The 21,291-nt window shown below is 40.0% G+C and overlaps 1 protein-coding gene across 5 annotated transcripts in view; it reads left to right on the top strand.

The window, feature by feature from the left end:
* The window catches only part of RIC8B (RIC8 guanine nucleotide exchange factor B), a 92,395-nt gene extending 86,378 nt beyond the window's left edge, over positions 1-6,017 (top strand). For all 5 annotated transcript variants that reach the window (XR_009054571.1, XR_009054570.1, XR_009054569.1 and 2 more), the window contains one exon: positions 2,492-6,017. Coding sequence is in view for 2 of the 5 variants with exons in the window: in XM_057740554.1 (XP_057596537.1) it covers positions 2,492-2,603 (112 nt within the window). In the remaining 3 variants the exon portion in view is untranslated. The remainder of the gene's footprint in view (positions 1-2,491) is intronic.
* The last annotated feature ends 15,274 nt before the right edge of the window (positions 6,018-21,291 follow it).

Here is a 21,291-nt window from a genome sequence, read left to right as displayed (position 1 = left end):
TTACTAAAGTATAGATATGTAGTATGTATCAGTGCTAAAGAGAAGTGTCAGTGGAAGCGGACTGTTTTCTAATTCCACTAAACATTTCTACCCGGTTATCATGCAAAGCTTTTCCCTGTCCTGAAAGATGCTAGCATCTCCCCCTATTCTGCCCCCTGGATCTGCTCCATTTGCTGTGCTCTTGCTCCAGTGAGTGGATCACCACCCACGTGGTCATCTGAGCTGGGAGCCGCAGCCACACTCGACTCCTCACTCCTTTACCAACTCTGCCTTTCCAGTGGATCACAGCTCTAGGTTGGAAGTGATGCCTTTTCTTCCCACAACCACAGCCATAATCCAGCTTTCTGTCTCCTCTCACATGCACTGTTACAATGACATCCTCATGACTTGTCTCTGCCACAGTTTCCCCCTATTCCAGTGTGTCTTTTGCACTGCTGCCAGAGAGACTTCCCTATGAAACAAACCTGATCAGGCTTTCCTTACAGGCTAAGACCCAACCTCCTTACTTTGACATTCAAGACACTTGACTACCAGACCCCAAACTACCCTTGCAGCCTTATTTCCTGCTGCTCCTTCATTGAACCTCACCACTCCCCAAACACTGGGCCCCTTCCCAGCTTCATGAGAGCAGAGAAAGAGCTACAAAAAATTCACAAGTAGATCAGACCATACAGAGCCCTCCACACAGTATCCTTTGCCCGAAAAGTTCTGTGCCATCTTTGCCTGGCATGGGACACCTCATTAGAGGTGCCATTCCCACCTTCCCCAGGCAATTTGGTCGATGCTTCATCTCAGGAGCTGTGATTTCTTTTGTTTATGATTCTGTTACGGCATTTACCCCATTATGTTCTAAGTTATTTTTCATGTATATGTTTCACTCACTTCTCAAGGACAGCAGCTGTGTCTGGTCTTCCTTTTCTCCCCAGTATGTGACACAGTTCCTGGCACATAGTTGATGAGCAGCTGAACTCAGAGTGTGTTCCTTCAGTGCAGATAGAGCAGTTAATCCAGATCTGTGTGCTGCAAGAGCACTGGACTGGGATTTAGAGATCTATGTCCCAGGCCCAGCTTAGCCACTAGATATGTGACCTTGGGTAAGTCACTCAGTCTCCTTTATTAAACAAGGGGGTTGGACTAAATGATCTCTAAGGCCCCTTCAACTTTAAATTCTATGATTCTGACCCCATTTCTTGGATCAGGAAACACATTTCCTACTTTATAATGTTCAGCAGCCTCAACTTAACCAGTCAACCATCCACATTACTCAGAGTTTTCAAACTCTCAGCAACAGTCTTCTGGTACTAACCAGAGCTGCTTGATTAGGCTCCTGTTGGCTTATCCAGTGACCACTGAGCTGTTCTTCCCCTTCCCCAGGAAGTTTCTCTGCAGCTATAACCCCATCACACTACTATGTGGCCAGCCCTTCCCAGGAGGGAGCCCTTCTTTGTGCTGGCCTAAGGGACAACAGCAAGGAAGCAGAGGGAGAGGAGGTTTTATCATTTTCCTTCACTCCAGCTCCCACCAACATTACAATTGCTGCCATGTTGGTTCTTACTGTAGACATGTTTTTAGGGGGTGATGCCCGTTTCTGTGAGAAATAAGTTTTAAGCAGCACATGTGCCTCTTCAAGGCTCCTTTTAAAGTACACTGCTGACTTTTGGGGGTGGGAGGAGGAATAGAGTTAGCAACTCAACAGGTACATTTGCCATAATCTCCATACAATAAATAAGAGCCTATGAAAAGATTAAATAAATCTTTCCTAATGCTTTTTGATTGGCTTAATCAATAATTAATCATCTTTAGATGAGGCTGTAACTTGTGGAGTAGATATAATTGGATTAGCTGAAAAGAGGCAGTTGGGGAGCTTTGAAGAGATTAAAATGGCTGTCAATCCCATAATTAAACTGCTACAAACAAAAGCAATGGTGTTTTTTTAAAAAAGAAGAAGAAGGAGAGAGAGAAGGAAAGAAAAGGGAGGGAGAAAGTTGGGGAAGGCCAACTGATTTGAAATCAATAAGTACTTATGTATCACTAGAGATTGGAGAGGCAAAAATCAAATGACAGATTTATTCCATTAAATGAAATCCATATGTATCAAATCAGCCATTTAATTATATGCCTGGTCCACTGGGACAGGTGAAATTTTGGCAGCTTCAACTTCACTAAAACAAATCCACAAAAGGAAAAAAAGTTAATTATTAAAAACAGAAGAGACCTGCTCCTTGTCCTGAGCCCATTTAGACCTTGACTTTTCATACTTTTAATTGGCTTAGTAGGTTTGGCCTGTGTGAATGAAGTCTTTTATCTCCCTCTTTTTCTTTCCATACCCCTTTCATCTTTCCTGTTACAAACACACAGAGAGAGCTTGAGGAAAAATACTTTGGTTTTTAAAGACTTCTTTTTTTTAAAGGATGTGGATTTGGGCGGAGGGAGGGGGTATGTGTGATGCTGGTGAATACTTTTTTTTTCTTTCTTTTATCTCTTTTTCCAGAGAGGAGTTGCTTAAACCAATGGGACTAAAACCTGATGGGACAATAACGCCTTTGGAGGAAGCACTCAACCAGTACTCTGTCATCGAGGAGACCAGCTCTGACACAGACTAAAAGCATCACCTGCTCAACTCTCAATATTGCTTTTATCAGCATCTTTTCTCTGTAGCTCCAGGGGAATCTTTTCTCTAAAACATTTATGCCCTTGCTTTGGCTAGAAACACATTAACTGGTTTACTCATTGAGAATCCAGCATATTTAAGAAGTGATCTTGTGTTTTTGCGATATTGAGGCATTCATACAGAGCTGCAGTTAGACGGAGTTGCAGGGACTAGGACCAGAAAAAAAAAATTCCATTCTGTCAAGATGGAACTGAAGGACTTCGCTCTATACAGCAGCCCTGGTTGAATCTGGCAGTTCTGTTTGCCAAGATTCTTAACAGAAGATTTAGCCGTGTCCTTCCTCTCACTTGTGTGAGCTGCCCTTTCTGAAGCTCTCCAGAGACAGAGGCACGTGAAAAGCAGAACAAGCTGCTAAAAAGGGGCTGAGGCAAGTGACTTGTTAGATCAGGACTGAGTGAATGGAAGCCAAGCAGCTGCTCCATAAACCTGGCCCCACTCTTCACTCCATTTCAATTTTGTATAAATCTGTAGAAATGCGCACACACGCGCACACACACAGCCCCAGACTTGCAAACTGATTACATTCAAAGAGTTTGTATGTCAGTTATCTAGAACTTCAGAATACATTTCTCCCTATAAAGTTATAAATGATGGTTTAGTTCTGAGGCAGCTACGAATGCCTATTTATTCCCTAATAACCTGAACACTAGTACCATAGAACTAAACCCCCATCTGTATCACTGCATGGGGAGCATGCATTCTGAGGTCTAACGTAGGGGTGCCAGGAAAATATACCCTCCAGCCTGGGGTACCAAGGGAATGGAGACCCCCTGGGTACTGGGAGTTCTTTTGTGGCCTCTGCTGAGGAGGGGGGAGTCAGCAGCACCCATTTGTACATATAGGTCATACATGTGTCACATGTTTTAAACTGGGGACTGTGTGTGCTTGTGTGTGTATTCTGCCTTTCTACCATATGTGATCAGTTTAATGGTAACTTTATTTATTTAAAAAAGAAACACAGATAGTTACTGTTAAACTGATTAAGGCTGTTTATTTTTACTTTTAGAATTGGTCATATGAAGAAGTAGCAAATGAATCATGCAATAGACAGTGGGCCTAGTTAATCAATGGCTAAAGTTGAAAAGGGGTTGGTTTCCTTTTATATATATATGTATGTATGTATGTATGTACATACATATATATATACACACATAATGTGCTTAACCACTGCCTTTTAAAACTTTAAATTAAATAAAACGGGGTTGATTCAATTTAGCCATCTGTGTGTGTTTCTTTATAGATACATGGGGTAAACAATACTATTTCACAGTTTATGCTTTTTTAAACTGCTTTTACATCTATTATCTCACTTATAATAAATAGCCTTTCTAAGGATAAAGTACATGAAGTGTTAGTGAAAATGTCGTTTATCCAGAAGTCACTTCTCTGACAAAAGTACAAATCAGGAATTCAGTTTTAAAAGGCTTTTGAGCTACCAAAAGAGATGTCAAAGTTTCTTACAGTTCATTTATAGGAGAAATCCTCAAGAATCTCACCTTTTGCCTCTTTTCTAAAATTTGCATATATTTCTAACATGTTTAGCTATCTGACTTTCAAGCCCACAAAAAAAAAAAAAATGGCAAAGGAGGAGGCTGTTAGATAGAAGGCAGACCTACTGAAAGCAGCAAAAAGCCAAGTGAAAACCAGATAGGAATGTGGGGAGAATGAAAACTACGCGAGGCATCATAAGTCTGGGACCATCTGTTTCCCAAAGGACATTCTAGTTGACCCAGAAAGTATCTGTACAACAGTATGGCCTATAAACTGATTCTCATGATGACCTTGTATTTCTTTAAAAAAAAAAAAGTTAAATCCAGAATACTCTATAAAAAGAATACATTTTAGGATTTCCATCCAAAATAGTTGGAGTAGAAGTTATGGGTAACCCATGTTTTAACAGTAAATAAAATGAAACTTCGTGATTCATAATTTTAGATTAAGTGAAAAAAAGTTTAGAAAAAAGAATTTTAAGTATTTTTGTTACTTCATTCTACAAATGCATTTTTAAAGTATTTTTATAATTTCTGCAATCAAATAGTTTTGGCATGAGTGTCGGCTTACCTAAATGAAGACATGTTTAATGAAATAACGTCTTGCCAGCTTTATGCAGAGTGTTTGAACAGTCCTGTTTAAGTAGCTGTGCTCTTCTGCTTTCAGTGAGTTCTGTTTCATTTTGAGTTTCCCCATGCTGGGCACTAAGCTTTGTTTTGAAGAGAATTTGCAGAGGGAGAAGATGAAAGTGACCTCATCTTGCACATGGAAAGAGAACCAACATCTGTTGATTGCTTGCTCTGTGCTGGGCTTTTTATGTACCTTATCTTGTGTAACCTCATCACATCTCATATTAGAGATCATCTCTGGAAAGCAAGTAAGTTACCCAACATCACACAGCAAGTAAGAATCCAGCTCTGGCCGGCCTGACCCCCAGCACCTCTCCTTCCCTTCACACTGCCTGCCTGGGTCCATATTGTGCCCCCTTATGACTCTGGAATGCTGGGGTGTGGTAATTCTCAGGCCATTTAAAGCAATAACTATTTCAGCAGAACTGGTTTAAAGAACTTATTAAGCAGGGAGGTGACCTGAATGAAGTTGAAATGTGAGTAGGAAACTTGCTCAGTTAGTTAGTACTGGATTTCAAATAAGGACCTGGAATCCTTTAGGTTAGAGATTAGGGCTGCAGGCTCCCCCGCCCCCCACCCTGACCCTTGACATCTGCCAGGGCCAGTAGCCTGCAGCAGGGATGGCGAGAATACACTGGCCAATTGCACTCTGCAGGACCCTGTGTCCACATCCCTCCTGACCTTTAAAACAGGGTATGGGGGAGTAAGTTCTAAAACAAGGCACTTGAGCTGCTGCTTTAGAGTAACAATCAACAGACACTTGAGGCCCTTTCACACACCTGATGGTCCTGGGAGGTGGACAGGATGGATATTATTGTCCCTCCTTTATAAATGAAGACATAGGCAGAGGTGGTACAAATACTCAACATCCCTTTACTACCATTAGTGTTGCCACCTCCCAGCACTAGGTGTCTCTTATGTTGACTTTCCTTCTCCCCCTCCCCATTATAAAAGTAATATATGTTCGTTGTGGAAAGTTTGGAGAATATATAAAATAAAGTTAATAATTCACCCCAAAACCCACCACCTGAGATAATCTCTGTTAATGTTTTGGTGTATTTCCATCCTGTGTTTTTTCTATGCATATATAATTTATTTTACTACAAGATTGGGATCATGCTGTATTTACAGATTTGTATCCTGCCTTCTTTAACATATTGTAAGCATTTTCCCATGTCAATAAATATTCTTCAAAAATTAATGGCTATATGATATTCCATTATATGAATTGTGGTAAACACTAGTAATTGCTTACCCGGTATTCTTCTTCCTTACTAACAGAGAAGACATCATGACCTATCCCTCCTCCCCCCAAAAAAGGTACCTGCTGCCTTCCTGGGAGGCAGCATGAGCCTTGTCAGCACTAAAGAGCAACAGGAAATGGGAATGTCACGAGGAAGAGCAGACTTGCTTTGCCATACAGAGTCTAGCAGGAGCCTTGACAGCACAAATCATGACACAGCTAGATTAAGTGCCTAGATAATTCTATAATTTTTGTTATGGAGAGGCATTTGAAAATAGCAAGGGATCTAGATGACTTTTAAAAGTATGCATGTGGAAAAAAAAGATGTCAATCATGTTTACTACCGTGTAACCCAGTTACTGGCATTAATTTTCTTGGAGATATTCTTCACTGCAATTCCAGAGGTGAAAGAGGATGGAAGGATGGAGACAGGGATGGAAAGAGACATGTTATTCTTTCAAGAAAAGCAAGGGGACACCTGTCAGAACTACAGGGTAAGTGGCGAGCACAATATGCAGAAGGAAAAAATGAATGGTATTCTAGTAACAAATCATATGGGTGAGGGATGCAGGAGGGAGAGATTTCTAACAACTGCCATAAGTGTTAGCAAAGGAAGAGGTTTCCAGAGAAGACTTAGGAGGATGTGACTCTGATGCACTATTCCGAGTCCATGCATCAAGTTTTCAAGAAGCATCAGAGCACCCTTTCTTAAAGGAGGGCTGGGGAGATTAAGCTTCAGTTCCTAAATCATGCATTGTATATAGTGAATCAACTTTCCCGTGCATCTAGAATAGTGTTAGCTACATGGCATTCTTGATGGAGACCAAAAAGTCACTCCAGTCCAGAGTTCTGTGGTTCAGGTGAACCCTGAGAAAGGCTGTTTTAAAGAAAAGATCAAAATTATTCTCCAAGCCTTCTAGAGTCAGATTTGTGTTTTCTTTTAATGTAACACAGGGAAGAGCCTGGGCCCTAGGCTGCAGCTGTATGCAGGTCTCACACACCTGTGCCTTTTCTGCATTGAACAGAACAGTTACAGCTGTGTATACTTACTGAGCAATTACTGTGCCAGACACTGTGCTAAGCACTTTATGTGCACTAACTTCATGACAGTCTTATGAGGTAAGTACTGTTAGAAACTCCCACTTTTCAGATGAGAAAACTAAGGCATAAAGATGTTAGGTTCTATGTGCAAGGCACACAGCCAATAAGTAGCAAAATTTGAACTCCAGCCTGTCATCTGTGTAAATACTATGCTATATGTTGCTTTTGCAGTAAAGTCTTATTTGAGAGAAAAAATTTCAGAAGAGGCTGAAATGGGAAAAACAGAATTGGGAAATAATTTTAACAGATGTTTCCTCCCTTGATTTCCAGATCTCTCCACTACAAAGAATCCCATACTTGTGCTAGTCTCAAAGAAAGGCCCAGACTCACAAGCACACCAATCCACATCAATGTGTTCAGTAAACATTCACTGGGCATTTACCACATACCAGGCACTGTTCAAGATGCTCGGGGATACAAACACAACTCAAAGTCCCTGTCCCTGAAGTGCCCACAGTGTGAGAAGTCCATAACCAAAGCCTGTACAAAGTGCTACAGGATGCCAGGAGGAATGTGGGGGCTGAGTAAGTTTTGTAAGTGACATTTGAGCTGAGCTTGAGTTTGCCATGTACAGGAGAAAGACTGTTCCCACCAAAAGAACTGGCTCCAACAAAAGCTCGTGTGTTTGAAGTGTTTACAGAGCACAAGTATGTCTCATGATGGGACACATGAGTAGCAGCATTTCAGGCGAGGAAAGGACACAACCAGAAAGATCACTCTGGCTGCAGTATGGAGAATGGAGTGGAGAAGGGACAGAGACAGTAAGAAAAGAGACCAGACAGAAGGCTGCTGCATCAGTACATGTGAGGGGTAAGCAGGGCCTGCCTGGACTGCAGTAGTAGCAGGAAGTGTAAAAAAAAGAAGATGGAGTCAAGAAATACTTAGAATCTGGAATAAACACAATTTGGCATTGTGGAAAGGCAAGAAAGAGCTCTTTACAGATGGGAATGACTTTGGGGAAAAGATAATCTAAAATACTGGCTCATCTCTGGTTATACCAAATAACTCAGAGCAATTCAGTCAGGTACATATTGGAAATCTATCATTCATACAGTGACACTTGTAGAACGTGTGAGGATTCTAACTGCATAAAACATTTTCAGTGTCACAAATGGATAAAGCTTCAGTGATCACTCATTCCTCAGTCAACACGAATGATCTCACACTGCAGGAGTACCAGTATTTAAGTCAACATGACAAGGCCATCAGCTGGAGTTCGAATCAGAAAACTTACACTGAGAAGACACTAAATAATCCTTTAACAAACAAATGAGCAAATAATGTGGACTTTTGTTAATGACCTATTTTTTTTAATTGCAGGATAAAGAGGTAGGATTCTAATGTGTTTATGGATATGCTGAATGCACAACTTGCAGACAGTAATCAACAACTAAGAGATTTATACTTCTTTATATGCATACAGTATGCTGAACAATTGTGTGTCTTGACAAAATCACGAAACATTATGTTGAATAAAAATTGGCCATTTTTTCCTTCAAAAAAATAATAAAAACAGATAAAATTTAAAAATAAAATAAAATAATTAAAAAATAAAAAGTAAAAATAAAATAAAATACTGGCTTGGCCAACCTGCGAACTAAGCAACTTTGAGTTTGGGAGCAGGAGAGTGGAGCTAAGAGATGTTTCAAGGAATTTGCAAATTTGTAGGGCCACCAAGCATCATTTACATACTGAATGAAAAGTGCCTTGGCTATAAAGTACAACTATTTTACAAATACTGTATCACATGTTGAGGTGATAAAATTTCATTCATAAGCATTACTCAATTTATAATATCCTTTTGCCATCTGTATTTTCTCAGTCAAAATATATTGATAAACAGCTATCATATGTGGAAAAGAGATCCACAAAGTTCAGGTTTAAAAAAAAAAAAATCTCAAAATTGAAAAGACAGAACTATTGATAACAAGTTTCCGAAACTCAAATTGAACTTATCTTGGTCTTGAAAGAATTCTGGGATCTCTCTCCTAAGGGAAGGAGATGAACAACCAAGCTGCGCAAAGATGGAGACATTGTGGGGTCTCAGTTATAACCAAAACCTGAGTCTCATTGTATTACAGGGGGAAGATAAAGGGATTTATAAAATCCTCATTTTCCCCACAATGAATTATAACTTTCAAGCCTATTATTTTGTCTTCAAAGTTAAAAAAACTAAACAATTTTTCTTGCTTTTTTCTTTCCTTTCAGAACAATTCCCTCCTCCTTCACTCCTTTATCTCAAGACAGATGATAAGCTCACCAGGAATAAAGTCATGAACTCAGTAAAGAAAAATACATGTTGATAGATGTAAAGCACTACTACCTTATTTTACCCAAAACAAACACTCTTGAAACTAAAAATTTTACTATAATGTCTGTGACTTCTCTGTGGTTATAAGAGTTACTATCATGGTATTAAATGAATCGATTTTCATACCAAAAGTACATTAAGCAGTAGAAATTAATGAAGTAAATTTTATATTAAAATTTTATGTGAGCCATACAAGGTCACCAACTATTCAATAGTAGAAATGAAAAGAGGGGAGAGGGGAGAGAGAATCTACATAGGCCAAAGAATGTAGTCACAACGTATGTTTTCAAGCACCTACATGCAAGAAGAAATTAAAAGTAATTCCAATTGGAGACACTTCTGGTTGAACAAAGCAGTCTAAACACATGCACTGACCTTGACCACCCCTGAAAACCTATTAAAATGGCAGGAAATGGATGTTTTGGAGTAAGGCTTTAGCCCAATAAGGCAATGAAAATGAGAAAGATGATGACAGCAGAAAAGAGCTATCAACAAAATTTTGGAAACTGGAAATTAGATAGATGAGCAAGAGATAACTGATGTAGGAAGACACAAGACATCAAAAATTTAAGTCTACAAGGGGCAAGGAAAGCCAAAAGCAAGATGACACACGTGCTGCAACCAGCTCATACCAGCTCACGAGAGCAGATTGTTAAATTTTTAAGAATTTTACAAGCTGGTTAAAATTAATCATTATTAAATATTAAATTATGTAAATTTCTATTAAATAAGTTATATTAAAAACAAAGGTAATAAATGCTCAAAACTCCTCACTTCCTAATTATTTTACTACATTATAAACTATGTTCTTGAAGTTACTAACATCTCTGTGTCTGTAAAATGAGAAGAATGATGTAACTGCTGCTCATCCCTTCCCAACTCCACGTCCAGTGAGGTCATGATGGTAGCCTGAATTCAGCTATGGTGGGAATATTTACATCATAGAAATGAGCAAGCACTACCAATCAGGACATTTTCTGCTAGAGAGCCAATTAAACATTTACCAGCACATCACAGTGAAATACCCTATAGAACCCCATAATGGCTTGGGAATCAGATACCTGGTACATCTAAGAATAGGGGTGTGGGTGGGGTTTAAAACAGGCAACCAGTTTCCCCTCCCCCAATTGTCCCTACACACACAACCAGGTGATTCCTGTTCTACCTCCCCAGAATAAACCAGGAATTCCCTCAGAAGAAGTTATTTCAAAGGTCTCTCCACCTAAGGACTCAAGCACAGAAGATGACTGGGGTACCTTACTGAAAACAGAAGCATCAGGTGAAAGATCTCCTTCCTCCAGTCAACTCCAAAAACACTAGCAGCTAGGACCCTAGCAGCTAGGACCCTTCTGTCTGGGAAAATGGCCCAAAAGAAGGATCTGAAGAGAATGAAAGTTAGGGATCTTCCAACACAATGGCCAGATACCAGCCTTTTCACACTCAGTGAGGCCACCATTCATTCATTCATAGAGATATGCACTGAATACATGCTAATGTCCTAGCCCTGCTTCAGGTACAACAGACACCTTAGTGAACAAAAGAAAAGATCCTGACCTTATGGAGCTTTAATTCTTCTGGATAAAGACAGACAATAAATACAGTATGTTGGTAAACCTAATAAAGCATGAGATCCCTGATGCCATGTCAGGTGGCAATAATACCTATGGAAACTAAAGCAGAGTTAGATACAGGTAGAAGTTTTATAAAAGGTCATCAGGGAAGGCCTCTCTGATAAAGTGCTATTGAGCAGAGACCTGAAAGAAGTGAAGAAATAAGCCAAGTAAGCATCTAGGAGGTATACTTTCTAGGCAGCAGGAACAGCAAGTAAGTGCAAAGGCCCTGAATTGATAACAATTCTAATATTAGTTCACCTTGGGAACTACAAGGTGTCCAGTTTAGCTGGAGGAAGAAATGTGAAGAGCAGTAGATGAGGTCGGAGAGATACAGTAAGACCAGATCACATAGGCCTTGGAGGGCATACACAATAAGCCCACACAGAGCCTGCAATGAGGTTTTCAGTGTCTTATTCTTAAATATGAAGGCACAGTCAATGGTCAATAGATATTTGAGGAAAGCCCCTCATATGACAAAAAGAGACCTGGGCTCTCTATTCTGTTCCATTAATCTATGGGTCTGTTTTTGTGCCAATACCACAATGTTTTGATTACTGCAGCTTTGTAGCCTAGTCTGAAGTTTGGGAGGGTTATACATCCAGTTTTGTTCTTTTTTTCCTCAGGATTGCTTTGGCAGTTTGGGGTCTTTGATAATTCCATATACATTTTAGGATTATTTATTCCAGCTCGGTGAAAAATGACATGGTTATTTTGACAGGGACTGCATCAAATCTGTAGACTGTTTTGGGTAATATGACCATTTTAATAATAGTAATTCTTCCAATCCAAGAGCACAGATATCTTTCCATTTCTCATCTTCAGTTTCCTTCATCAATGTTTTATAGTTTTCAGCACATGGTCTTTAGCCTCCTTAGTTAAATTTATTCCTAGTTGTTTTGTTGATGCAATTTTAAATGGGATTTTTTTTACTTTCTCTTTTTGATATTTTATTATTAGTGTATAGAAACCTAACAGATTTCTGTATGTTAATCTTGAATCCTGAAACCTTCCTGAATTTATTAGTTCTAACAGTTTTGGGGTAGTGACTTTAGGGCTCTCTAAATAGAGTATCATTGTTATTTGCAAATAGTGACAGTTTTCCCTCTTCCCTTCCAATTTGTATAACTTTAATTTCTTTTTCTTGTCTGATTGCTGTGACTAGAACTTCCAATACTAGGCTGAATAGAAGTGGTGAAAATGGACATCATTGTCTTGTTCTTGAATTTAGTGGGAAGGCTTTCAGCTTTTCACTGTTGAGTATTATGTTGGCTGTGGGTTTGTCATAAATGGCTTTTATTATGTTGAGTTTTGTTTCCTCTATACTCATTTTGATGAGAGTTTTTAAATCAGAAATAAACCCACATAACATAGTCAATCTATGACAAAGGGGGCAAGAATTACAATGGAGAAAAGACAGTCTCTCCAACAAGTGGTGCTGGGAAAACTGGACATATAGAACAATGAGACTAGAATATTCCCTCACATCGTATACAAAAATAAACTCAAAATGGTTTAAAGACCTAAATGTAAGACCTGAAACCATAAATCTTCTCTCCTGGAAGAGAACATAGGTGGAAAACTCTTTGACATAAACCATAGCAATATTTTCTTGGATCAGTCTCCTAAGGCAAAAGAAATAAAAACAAAAATAAACAAATGGAACGTAATTAAACATAAAAGCTTTTGCATAGCAGAGGAAACCTTCAACAAAATGAAAAGACAATCTAAAGAATGGGAGAAAATATTTGCAATTGATGCAACCAACAAGAGGTTAATATCTAAAATATATATACATACATACAAACTCAATATCAAAAAAATCCCCCAAATGAACAATCCAATCAAAAATTCACAGAAGACTTGAATATACATTTTTCCAAAGAAGACATACAAATGGCCAACAGGTACATGAAAAGATGCTCAAATATCACTAATTATTAGAGAAATGCAAATCAAAACCACAATGAAATACCACCTTACACCTGTCAGAATGGCTATCATCAAAAAGTCTACAAATAACAAATGTTGATGAGGATATGAAGAAAAGGTAACCCTCCTACACTGTTGGAAATGTAAATTGGTACAGCCACTATGGAAAACAGTATGAAGTTTCCTTAAAAAACTAAAAATAGAACTACTACATAATCCAACAATTCTACTCCTAGATATTTATTGGAAAAAAAGAAAACATTAATTTGAAAAGATACATGTACCCCAAGGTTCATAACAGCACTAACCAAGACATGGAAGCAACCCAAATGCCCATCAACAGACGAATGGATTAATCAGAATGTGGTATACGTACACACACACACAATGGAATATCACTCGGCCATAAGAAAGAATGAAATACGCCATTTGCAGCAACATGGATAGACCTAAAGAATATTATGCTTAGTGAATAAGTCAGACAAAGATGAACACTATATATCACGTATACATGAAATCAAAAAAAAATAATACAAATGGGGCTTCCCTGGTGGCACAGTGGTTAAGAATCTGCCTCCCAATGCAGGGGACACGGGTTCCATCCCTGGTCCAGGAAGATCCCACATGCTGCGGAGCAGCTAAGCCCATGAGCCACAACTACTGAGCCTGTGTGCCCAGAGCCCGTGCTCTGCAAGAGAAGCCACCACAATGAGAAGCCCACGCACTGCAATGGAGAGTAGCCCCTGTTCTCCCCAACTAGAGAAAGCCCATACATAGTGACGAAGACCCAATGCAGTCAATATAACTAAATAAATAAATGAATAAATAAATAAAATTAAAAAAATAATAATACAAATGAATGTATATGCAAAACAGAATCAGATTCACAGGGAAAATGAGCTTGTGGTTACTAAAGGAAAGAGAAAAGTGGGGAGGGACAAGTTAGGGATATGGGATTAACAGATACAAACTACTATATACAAAATAGACAAGGAATAAGGATATACTGTATAGCATAGGAAATTATACCCATTATCTTATAATAACCTATAACGGAATATAATCTGCAAAAGTACCAAATCACTCTGCTGTACACCTGAAACTAATAATATTTTACATCAATTATACTTCAATTTAAAAAGAAAGAAGAAAAACAGAGACCAAAGCAAACAGGACAGCAGGGAGCCAAGGAAAACTTCTACAAAACTATAATTAATTCTAATTGTAGACATAAACTCCATTATCAGGATAGTGCAGATTAAGTAAACAATAACCCAAAATAAGTAATCTAGAGCTGAACAATACAACTAAGTAAAATAGAGATTAAATGACAGCAGTAGGCTTGGTAGCTGGACACTTTGTTTTAAAGTATACTTAGGTTACCTAGAAAAATTGATGACATATTGGTGTGGAACCCAGAGTATAAATATTACAAATACTGTGTGAAATACAGCAGGGAGCAAGCCAACAATGGAAGGGTCAGAAAACTGAAACCATAGAGCATCAGGCTTCGTGCACTTCCTGTGTTTGTTTCCACTTTGTTTACCCTTATTTTTTAATTTAAAAAACAAAAACCAAAACCTTACATTCTCGGCAGACTTGGCTGTATTTGGGGGGAACCAAGGGAAGGGAGTTTTTTCCTTGTGAGTAGGAAGAACCCAGCCCTCCTCCTGGGTCCCCTCTCTCCCCTCACACTGGGTTTTTCCACTACACTCAACACTTCTGACACCAGATGCGGTGTGGGGGAGGGGGTGTTTCCCCCACAACAAGCAATTCTCTGACAGCAGCTAGGTGCCCTACAATTTGACTCAAGTCTGACACCATCTACTTGGAGACCCTACAGGTTAAGGGCTCAGTCCTACAATACTGCCTTCCTCCACCTTCAGACACCAATTGCAAATCCAGGTTGTCACCTGTGCTTCTGACCAACCGGCTATAGACTGGAGGTTCCCAAAACCCCCTCCTTGGATTCAGCTTAATTTGCTAGAGCGGCTCACACAACTCAGAGAAATATTTTACTTACCAGATTACCAGTTTCTTAGAAAAGGATATATAACTCAGAAACAGCCAGATGGAAGAGATGCACAGGGCCAGATATGGGGAAAGGGCGCTGAACTTATGCTCTCGGAACATAGAACTCTCCCTGAATGTCCATGTGTTCACTAACCTAGAAGCTCTCTGAACATTGTCGATTCAGGTTTTTATGGAGGCTTCCTGACACAGGCGTGATTGATTACACATTGGCCATCAGCGATTGATTCAACCTGACCCCCTCCCGGGAGCTCAGAGAGTGAGACTAAGTTCCAACCCTCTAATCATCTGGTTGATTCCCCCAGCAACCAGCCCCCAACCTTAGCTGTTTCCCAAAAGTCAAATTATTAACATAACAAAAGACACTTTTTGGCTTTCGTCACTTAGGAAATTCCAAGGGTTTGAGGAGCCCTGGACCAGGAACTGGATGAAGACCAAATATGTATCTCCTGTTATAAACTGAGATATCTCAGCTTGCTTTCCTCACCATCACCATCATCCAGCAAAGTGGTAAGAGTAGGACCCAAATTGTGAGAACGGTGAAGGTAAAACTCAGCACAGCATTATAAGTACTTAGCAGTAGCTTCTCTCCCCTGAAAAATCTTCCAGAATTAAATCCTAGAGATCCTCATTTATATTTTCTGAAAGGAGTCTGGAGATCTTTTTCATCACTCTCCCATATTGATATCCTAGTAAACTGAACACTCTTGCTTTCTCCAGTGCAAAACACAAGATAGGCAGATTTCTCAGGAGAGAACAGATGTAAACGTTACATACATTATCCCATTCAATACTCACATCAACAAGTGAGGATTCCTATACATTTAACTGATGAGAAAATTGAGGCTCAGAAAGATAAGTCTTTGTCCAAAGACACTAAGTTGGAATTGGCAGAGCAAGAATTTCATGCCTATCTGTACGACCCCAAAATTATGTTTTACGTTACTATACCACACTGACTAATGAAACAATTTACAGTCAATTCTGAAGAAACCAGTGCTAAATAATTTCTCTCTTCCATGTATTTGGCAGTCAGACAGGATGAAAGAAAGGGAGGGAAGTGAGGTCATCATCAACCAGCCTCTTTTTCTCACCTCTGAGTTCTCAGGAATAAAAAAACTAGATAAAATAAGTACTTACTCTATGACACTAAGGGCTTTGTATCAATATGATTAACCTCATTTTAGTCCTCACAACAACCTGAAGGCATAGCCATTGTTATTATTCCTAACTTACAGATGGGAAATGGAGGCCAAAAGAGTAGGTCACTTAACTAGTTAGCAGTCAAGCTGGGCTCAAGAGAGGCAGACCCTAAGCCATACCATCTACCCATCAAAGGGAGCATAGTGTACTTAGCTCAGCTGCCCGAACCAATATGCCTCTTCTCTGTGTATCACATCTAAGGAGGCTTTCTGAGAATCCCTTGATACCAATTCATTTCTAGCATTTAGTCTGAATGTCTTAGAAAACTATCTAGGTATCCTCATAGCCCAAATATTGTATCCTGGGGCTCCACTTCCCGGTTCAGAATTGGTTCCACCAAACATTGCCATGGGCCATCTATTGCCTGCCAGAGTCACATCCTACACATGAGCTCATTTGCTGCTGTCAGCAAGGCTGTGTGGTGAGTGTTTCCACTACTGCTCTCGGTTCACAGACAGGGGTTCTGTGGTTCAGAGAGGTATGTTAACAGAGCTGGTATGGGGCAAAACCAAGACAGGAGCTCACGTCTTTGGGTTCCATGTCGAGCTGTTTGTATCACATAGACAGCTGGGTCTCAGAAGTGGATAATCCAGGCTTGTTAAAAAGGAGACAATAGGCCCAAATGGAGTCATGTGTGCTAAGCCCCATGTCAGCAAACCAAGACCTAATACCTAACCTAACTGTAGTTACAACCTCCCCAGAGAATGTAGTCTTTTTTTTTTTAAATTGAAGTATAGCTGATGCACAATATTGTATAAGTTACAGGTGTACAATATAGTGATTCACAATTTTTAATGGTTATACTCCATTTATAGTTATTATAAAATATTTCCTGTGCTGTACAATATGTCCTTGTAGATTATTTTATACATTGTAGCTTATTTATTTTAAACATGATACTTCCTGTACAATTTATCCTTTTAGCTTATTTATTTTAATCCTCTACTCCTATCTTGCCCCTCCCCCTTTCCCTCTCCCCACTGGTAACCACTAGTTTGCTCTCTGTATCTGCGTCTGCTTCTTTTTTGATACATTCACTAGTTTGTCGTATTTTTTAGATTCCACACATGAGTGATATCAAACATTTGTGTTTGTCTTTCTCTGTCTGACTTAGTTCACTAAGCATAATACCCTCCAAGTACATTCATGTTGATGCAAATGGCAAAATTTCATTCTTTTTTTATGGCTAAGTAGTATTCTATTGTGTATATACAGAACATCTTCTTTACCCATTCATCTGTTCATGGACACTTAGGTTGCTTCCATAACTCGCCAATTGTTAATAATTCTGCTATGAACACTGGGGTACATGTATCTTTGCAAATTAGTGTTTTTGTTTCTTTCGGATATATACCTATGAGTAGAATTGCTAAGTCATATAGTAGTTTTATTTTCAGTTTTTTGAGAAAACTTCATACTGTTTTCCACAGTGGCTGCACAAATTTACATTCCCACCAAGAGTATACGTGGGTTCCCTTTTCTCCAGATTCGTGCCAACATTTGTTATTTAGGTTCTTTTTGATGATAGCCATTCTGACAAGTGTGAGCTGATATCTAATTGTGAATTTTGTTTTTTAACAGCCCTCAGTCCAATTGCATTACAAAACTTGGTCCTATTTCCTACGACCCAATAGTCAATCCCAAACTCAGATCATAAGAGGAGGGAGCTGCCTGGGGGTGGACATCAAGGGGACACCACTTGGCCATCTTTCCTGAAGGCTGTGTGTTTCATTCTCTACCTCTGCTATCTCATTGTAATCCTAACAAGCCTCCATTAATATCATATCTTTAAGATTGCAGAGGGGGTGCAGCTCTCAGAATAGCAACCACTCCTCTGCCTACCCTACCCTGCACACTGCCCTCCTGCCCTCTGCACTCTCTCCCTTCACCCGGTCAGACACACACAAGTAGCCTTCGGGCAGCCCTCCACCTTTGAGACTCCTCAGCAAACACAGTAAGAGTTTCCTGTGCACCAGAGTTGAGAAAATTACCCCATTTTAAAAGACCAGGCTGCAAGCCTCCTGGTCCTAACACTTTCTGAAACAGAAGCAAAAGGTAAAAAATCCTGCCAGTTTGGAGGCCTCCATTCCTGGCCTGGCAAACTTATTATATGTGCTCTTCACTATAAGGAGAGGAGGGAATTGGAGAGGAAGGAGTGCCTGGGTTGGTTGGAGATACCCAGCCCTGTTTTTCTTGGTGTCAATTAGCATAATTTAAAAGACAAGGGGGAAAAACTGGATATCTGTGTGCCTGCTTTCACGCTTTGAACTTTTCTGTCCTTTGGGGCTGATTATGGCCAAGTGACCCATATTTAAAAAGCATTTACAATAAAATGATGCACTTTCTTTTATGCCATCGGCTTTCCCAAAGAAAAGCAAAAATGTTTTAAAATTGTCCCTTTTTGTCAGCAGTAATGGCTGTGCTATATTTCAGCTCGTCCCCCTTGTGGGCATAAAAAGGGATGGGTAATAAAGGCACAGCTGTAGACACTTTATGGCCTGCTTGGGGGGTGGACGGGGGAGGAGGGGAGTGGAGGCCAGAAACAGATTGACTGTGTGTCAACAAATGCAGCTGGGAAAGGGGAAAGCTCTTAAAGAGCTCTGCAACTTAAAGTCCAAGATAAATGATGTTCCTATTTGGAAAGGAAAAAAAATGGAGGTGAAATTCAATAAAGGCTGGCTGAAAAGAGAAGGGTTCCAAAGGCCTTTCTCTGCAGCTAGGCAGCTCCCAAGAGAAGTGAGCAAGAGTAGCCATAGGCAAGGGGGGCGTGCAGCCCAGAGAGACAACAAAAACCCGTCCAGGCTGATGCATGATGACACCAGGCCTGGCAAAGCTGGGCTCAAGGGAGCACCTCCAGGCTGGGGGTGGGGATGGTCTAGTTCACAGAAATGCCCTAGGAAACTGACACAGTCCTGCTTTAGGACCCAGTCAGGCCTTGCATTTGGGGAAAAGGCAGAAAAGCATAAGACGACCCCTCAGGGGAGAGGCTAGGTTGTGTTATGATAGAGAACATGTTATATTGGAGGTCAGACCAGATCAAGCCCCAGCTCTGCACCAACTGGCTTTGAGAAGACAATGTGTCTATGAGGGGTGCTGGCCCTGGCATCTCTGCAGCCCTTGACAGTTTATGAAAAATTTTCCTTCCATCATTTCATGTGAATCTCACAAACACCCTCTGAGGCCAATTGGGATCCTTGGCCCCCAATTTACAGTGGAAACAACTAAGGTTCAAGGAGGTAAAGCGCTTGCTGACGGTCACACTCTATACACTGTAACAAGTGTAAGAGGTAGGGCTTGTCTCCAAGAGCACCTGCCTCTGGAGCTCGTGCTCTTCCTTTTCGATCCCATTGGCCTTAGTGAATGGAGAAAGAGGCTTTCCCTTCATGGGAAGCCCACAGAGAAGACCTCCAGGAAGAAGCAGCTGAGTTTTCTCCTCACAGATGTTGGTGGGCACCAACTTTAAAGTTGTATCCGTTAGGATGCAAGAAACAGAAACCTCTACTCAATCCGGCTTAAATAGAAGAGAATGAATTATCTCATAAAAACTGGAAGTCCAAGGTAGTTAACTCAGCAGCTCATAATGTTAAAAAGAACACTGCTTCATCCCAAAAGCTAGTAGCAAGATGACAGAAATCCCAAACATGACATCACATCCAGACATAGCAATATATAAGATCACCTTTCCCTGTGGGTCCCTCTTAAGACTAAAGAAACTTTTCCCAAATCCTCCCAAAAGACCTCCTGAAGGGTCTTTGGACAGGGTTGAGACCATTCCTGAACCAATTATCATTAAGGAGAGTAGGATTACCTTCAGTTAAATATAGCCCATATATGGAAACAAGGGCAAGGTCAGCTTCCCCCAAAGCCCATGGCAAGGGATAGAGACAAAAGAAAAGAAAGAAAAGTTGACACTGAATTCTGGGCAGGCACCCATTAGTGGCCACTAAACAAACAGCGTCCACTAAAGAGGTGTAAGACATACACAGGCTTTGACTACATACCCACCCAAATGGCTAAAATGAAAAAGATGAAATGTCCCAAAAAGATTAAATAAGTTGGCAACAGATCTCTCAGACATAGCTGATGGTAGTGTGAAGAGTACATCCACTTCAGTACTGACTAATGCTGAATATGTGTACTCTATGACCCAGAAATTCTACTCCTAGGATTGAACTCAGAGAAATTCATCCTTATAGTCACCATAAGACATGTATAGAATGTTCATATATTCATAAGAGCCTAAAATCGGAAGCCACCCAAATGCCCATCAACAATAGATCAGATAAATACATCGAGGCAGATTCACACAGCAATGAGAATAAACAGTCTACACCACATGCAACAATGTGTATGAAGGCCACAAACATACTGTTGAGCAAAAGAAGCCAGGGAATGTGTTATCTTACAAACACTGGAAGCCCAAGGTGGTTGATAGGTAGCTCTATGATGACAAAAGAGAATATCCTGTGTTAGACCATTTACACAAAGTGCAAAAACAGGCAACCAATCTATACAGGTAGAAGTCAGGGTAGAAATTACCCTTGGAAGGTTAGTACCTGGAAGGGACAGAAAGAGGGCTTGAGAGGCATCCGTACATTTATGAGATGTGCCTGTCTGTATGTTATATCTTGATATTTTTATTATTATTAAGATTTTTTTTTTGATGTGGACCATTTTTAAAGACTTTATTGAATTTGTTACAATATTGCTTCTGTTTTATGTTTTGGTTTTTTGGCCACAAGGCATGTGGGATCTTAGCTCCCCCACTGGGGATCAAACCCGCATGCCCTGCATTGGAGGGTGAAACCTTAACCACTGGACTGCCAGGGAAGTCCCTGTCTCGATATGTGAAAGTACAGACTCTGGAGTCTTACAACCTTGGGTTTGAATCCTCGATGTATCAGTGACTTTGGGCAAGTGACTTCACCTCTTTGAACCTCATTTTTTCATCTATTACACGGGGATAATTATAACATCATGCAGTAGAGGATTGTGAGCAAGAAATGAGACAATGCACATCAAGTGCTTAGCACGACACAAGCACATAGTAAGTAATCAATAACTAGTGT

Source organism: Hippopotamus amphibius, chromosome 7 (genome assembly GCF_030028045.1).
Source record: "Hippopotamus amphibius kiboko isolate mHipAmp2 chromosome 7, mHipAmp2.hap2, whole genome shotgun sequence".
In the NCBI taxonomy this organism is placed as follows: domain Eukaryota; kingdom Metazoa; phylum Chordata; class Mammalia; order Artiodactyla; family Hippopotamidae; genus Hippopotamus; species Hippopotamus amphibius.
Note: the sequence above shows the minus strand (reverse complement) of the source record. Positions and strands in the feature narration are given on the sequence as shown.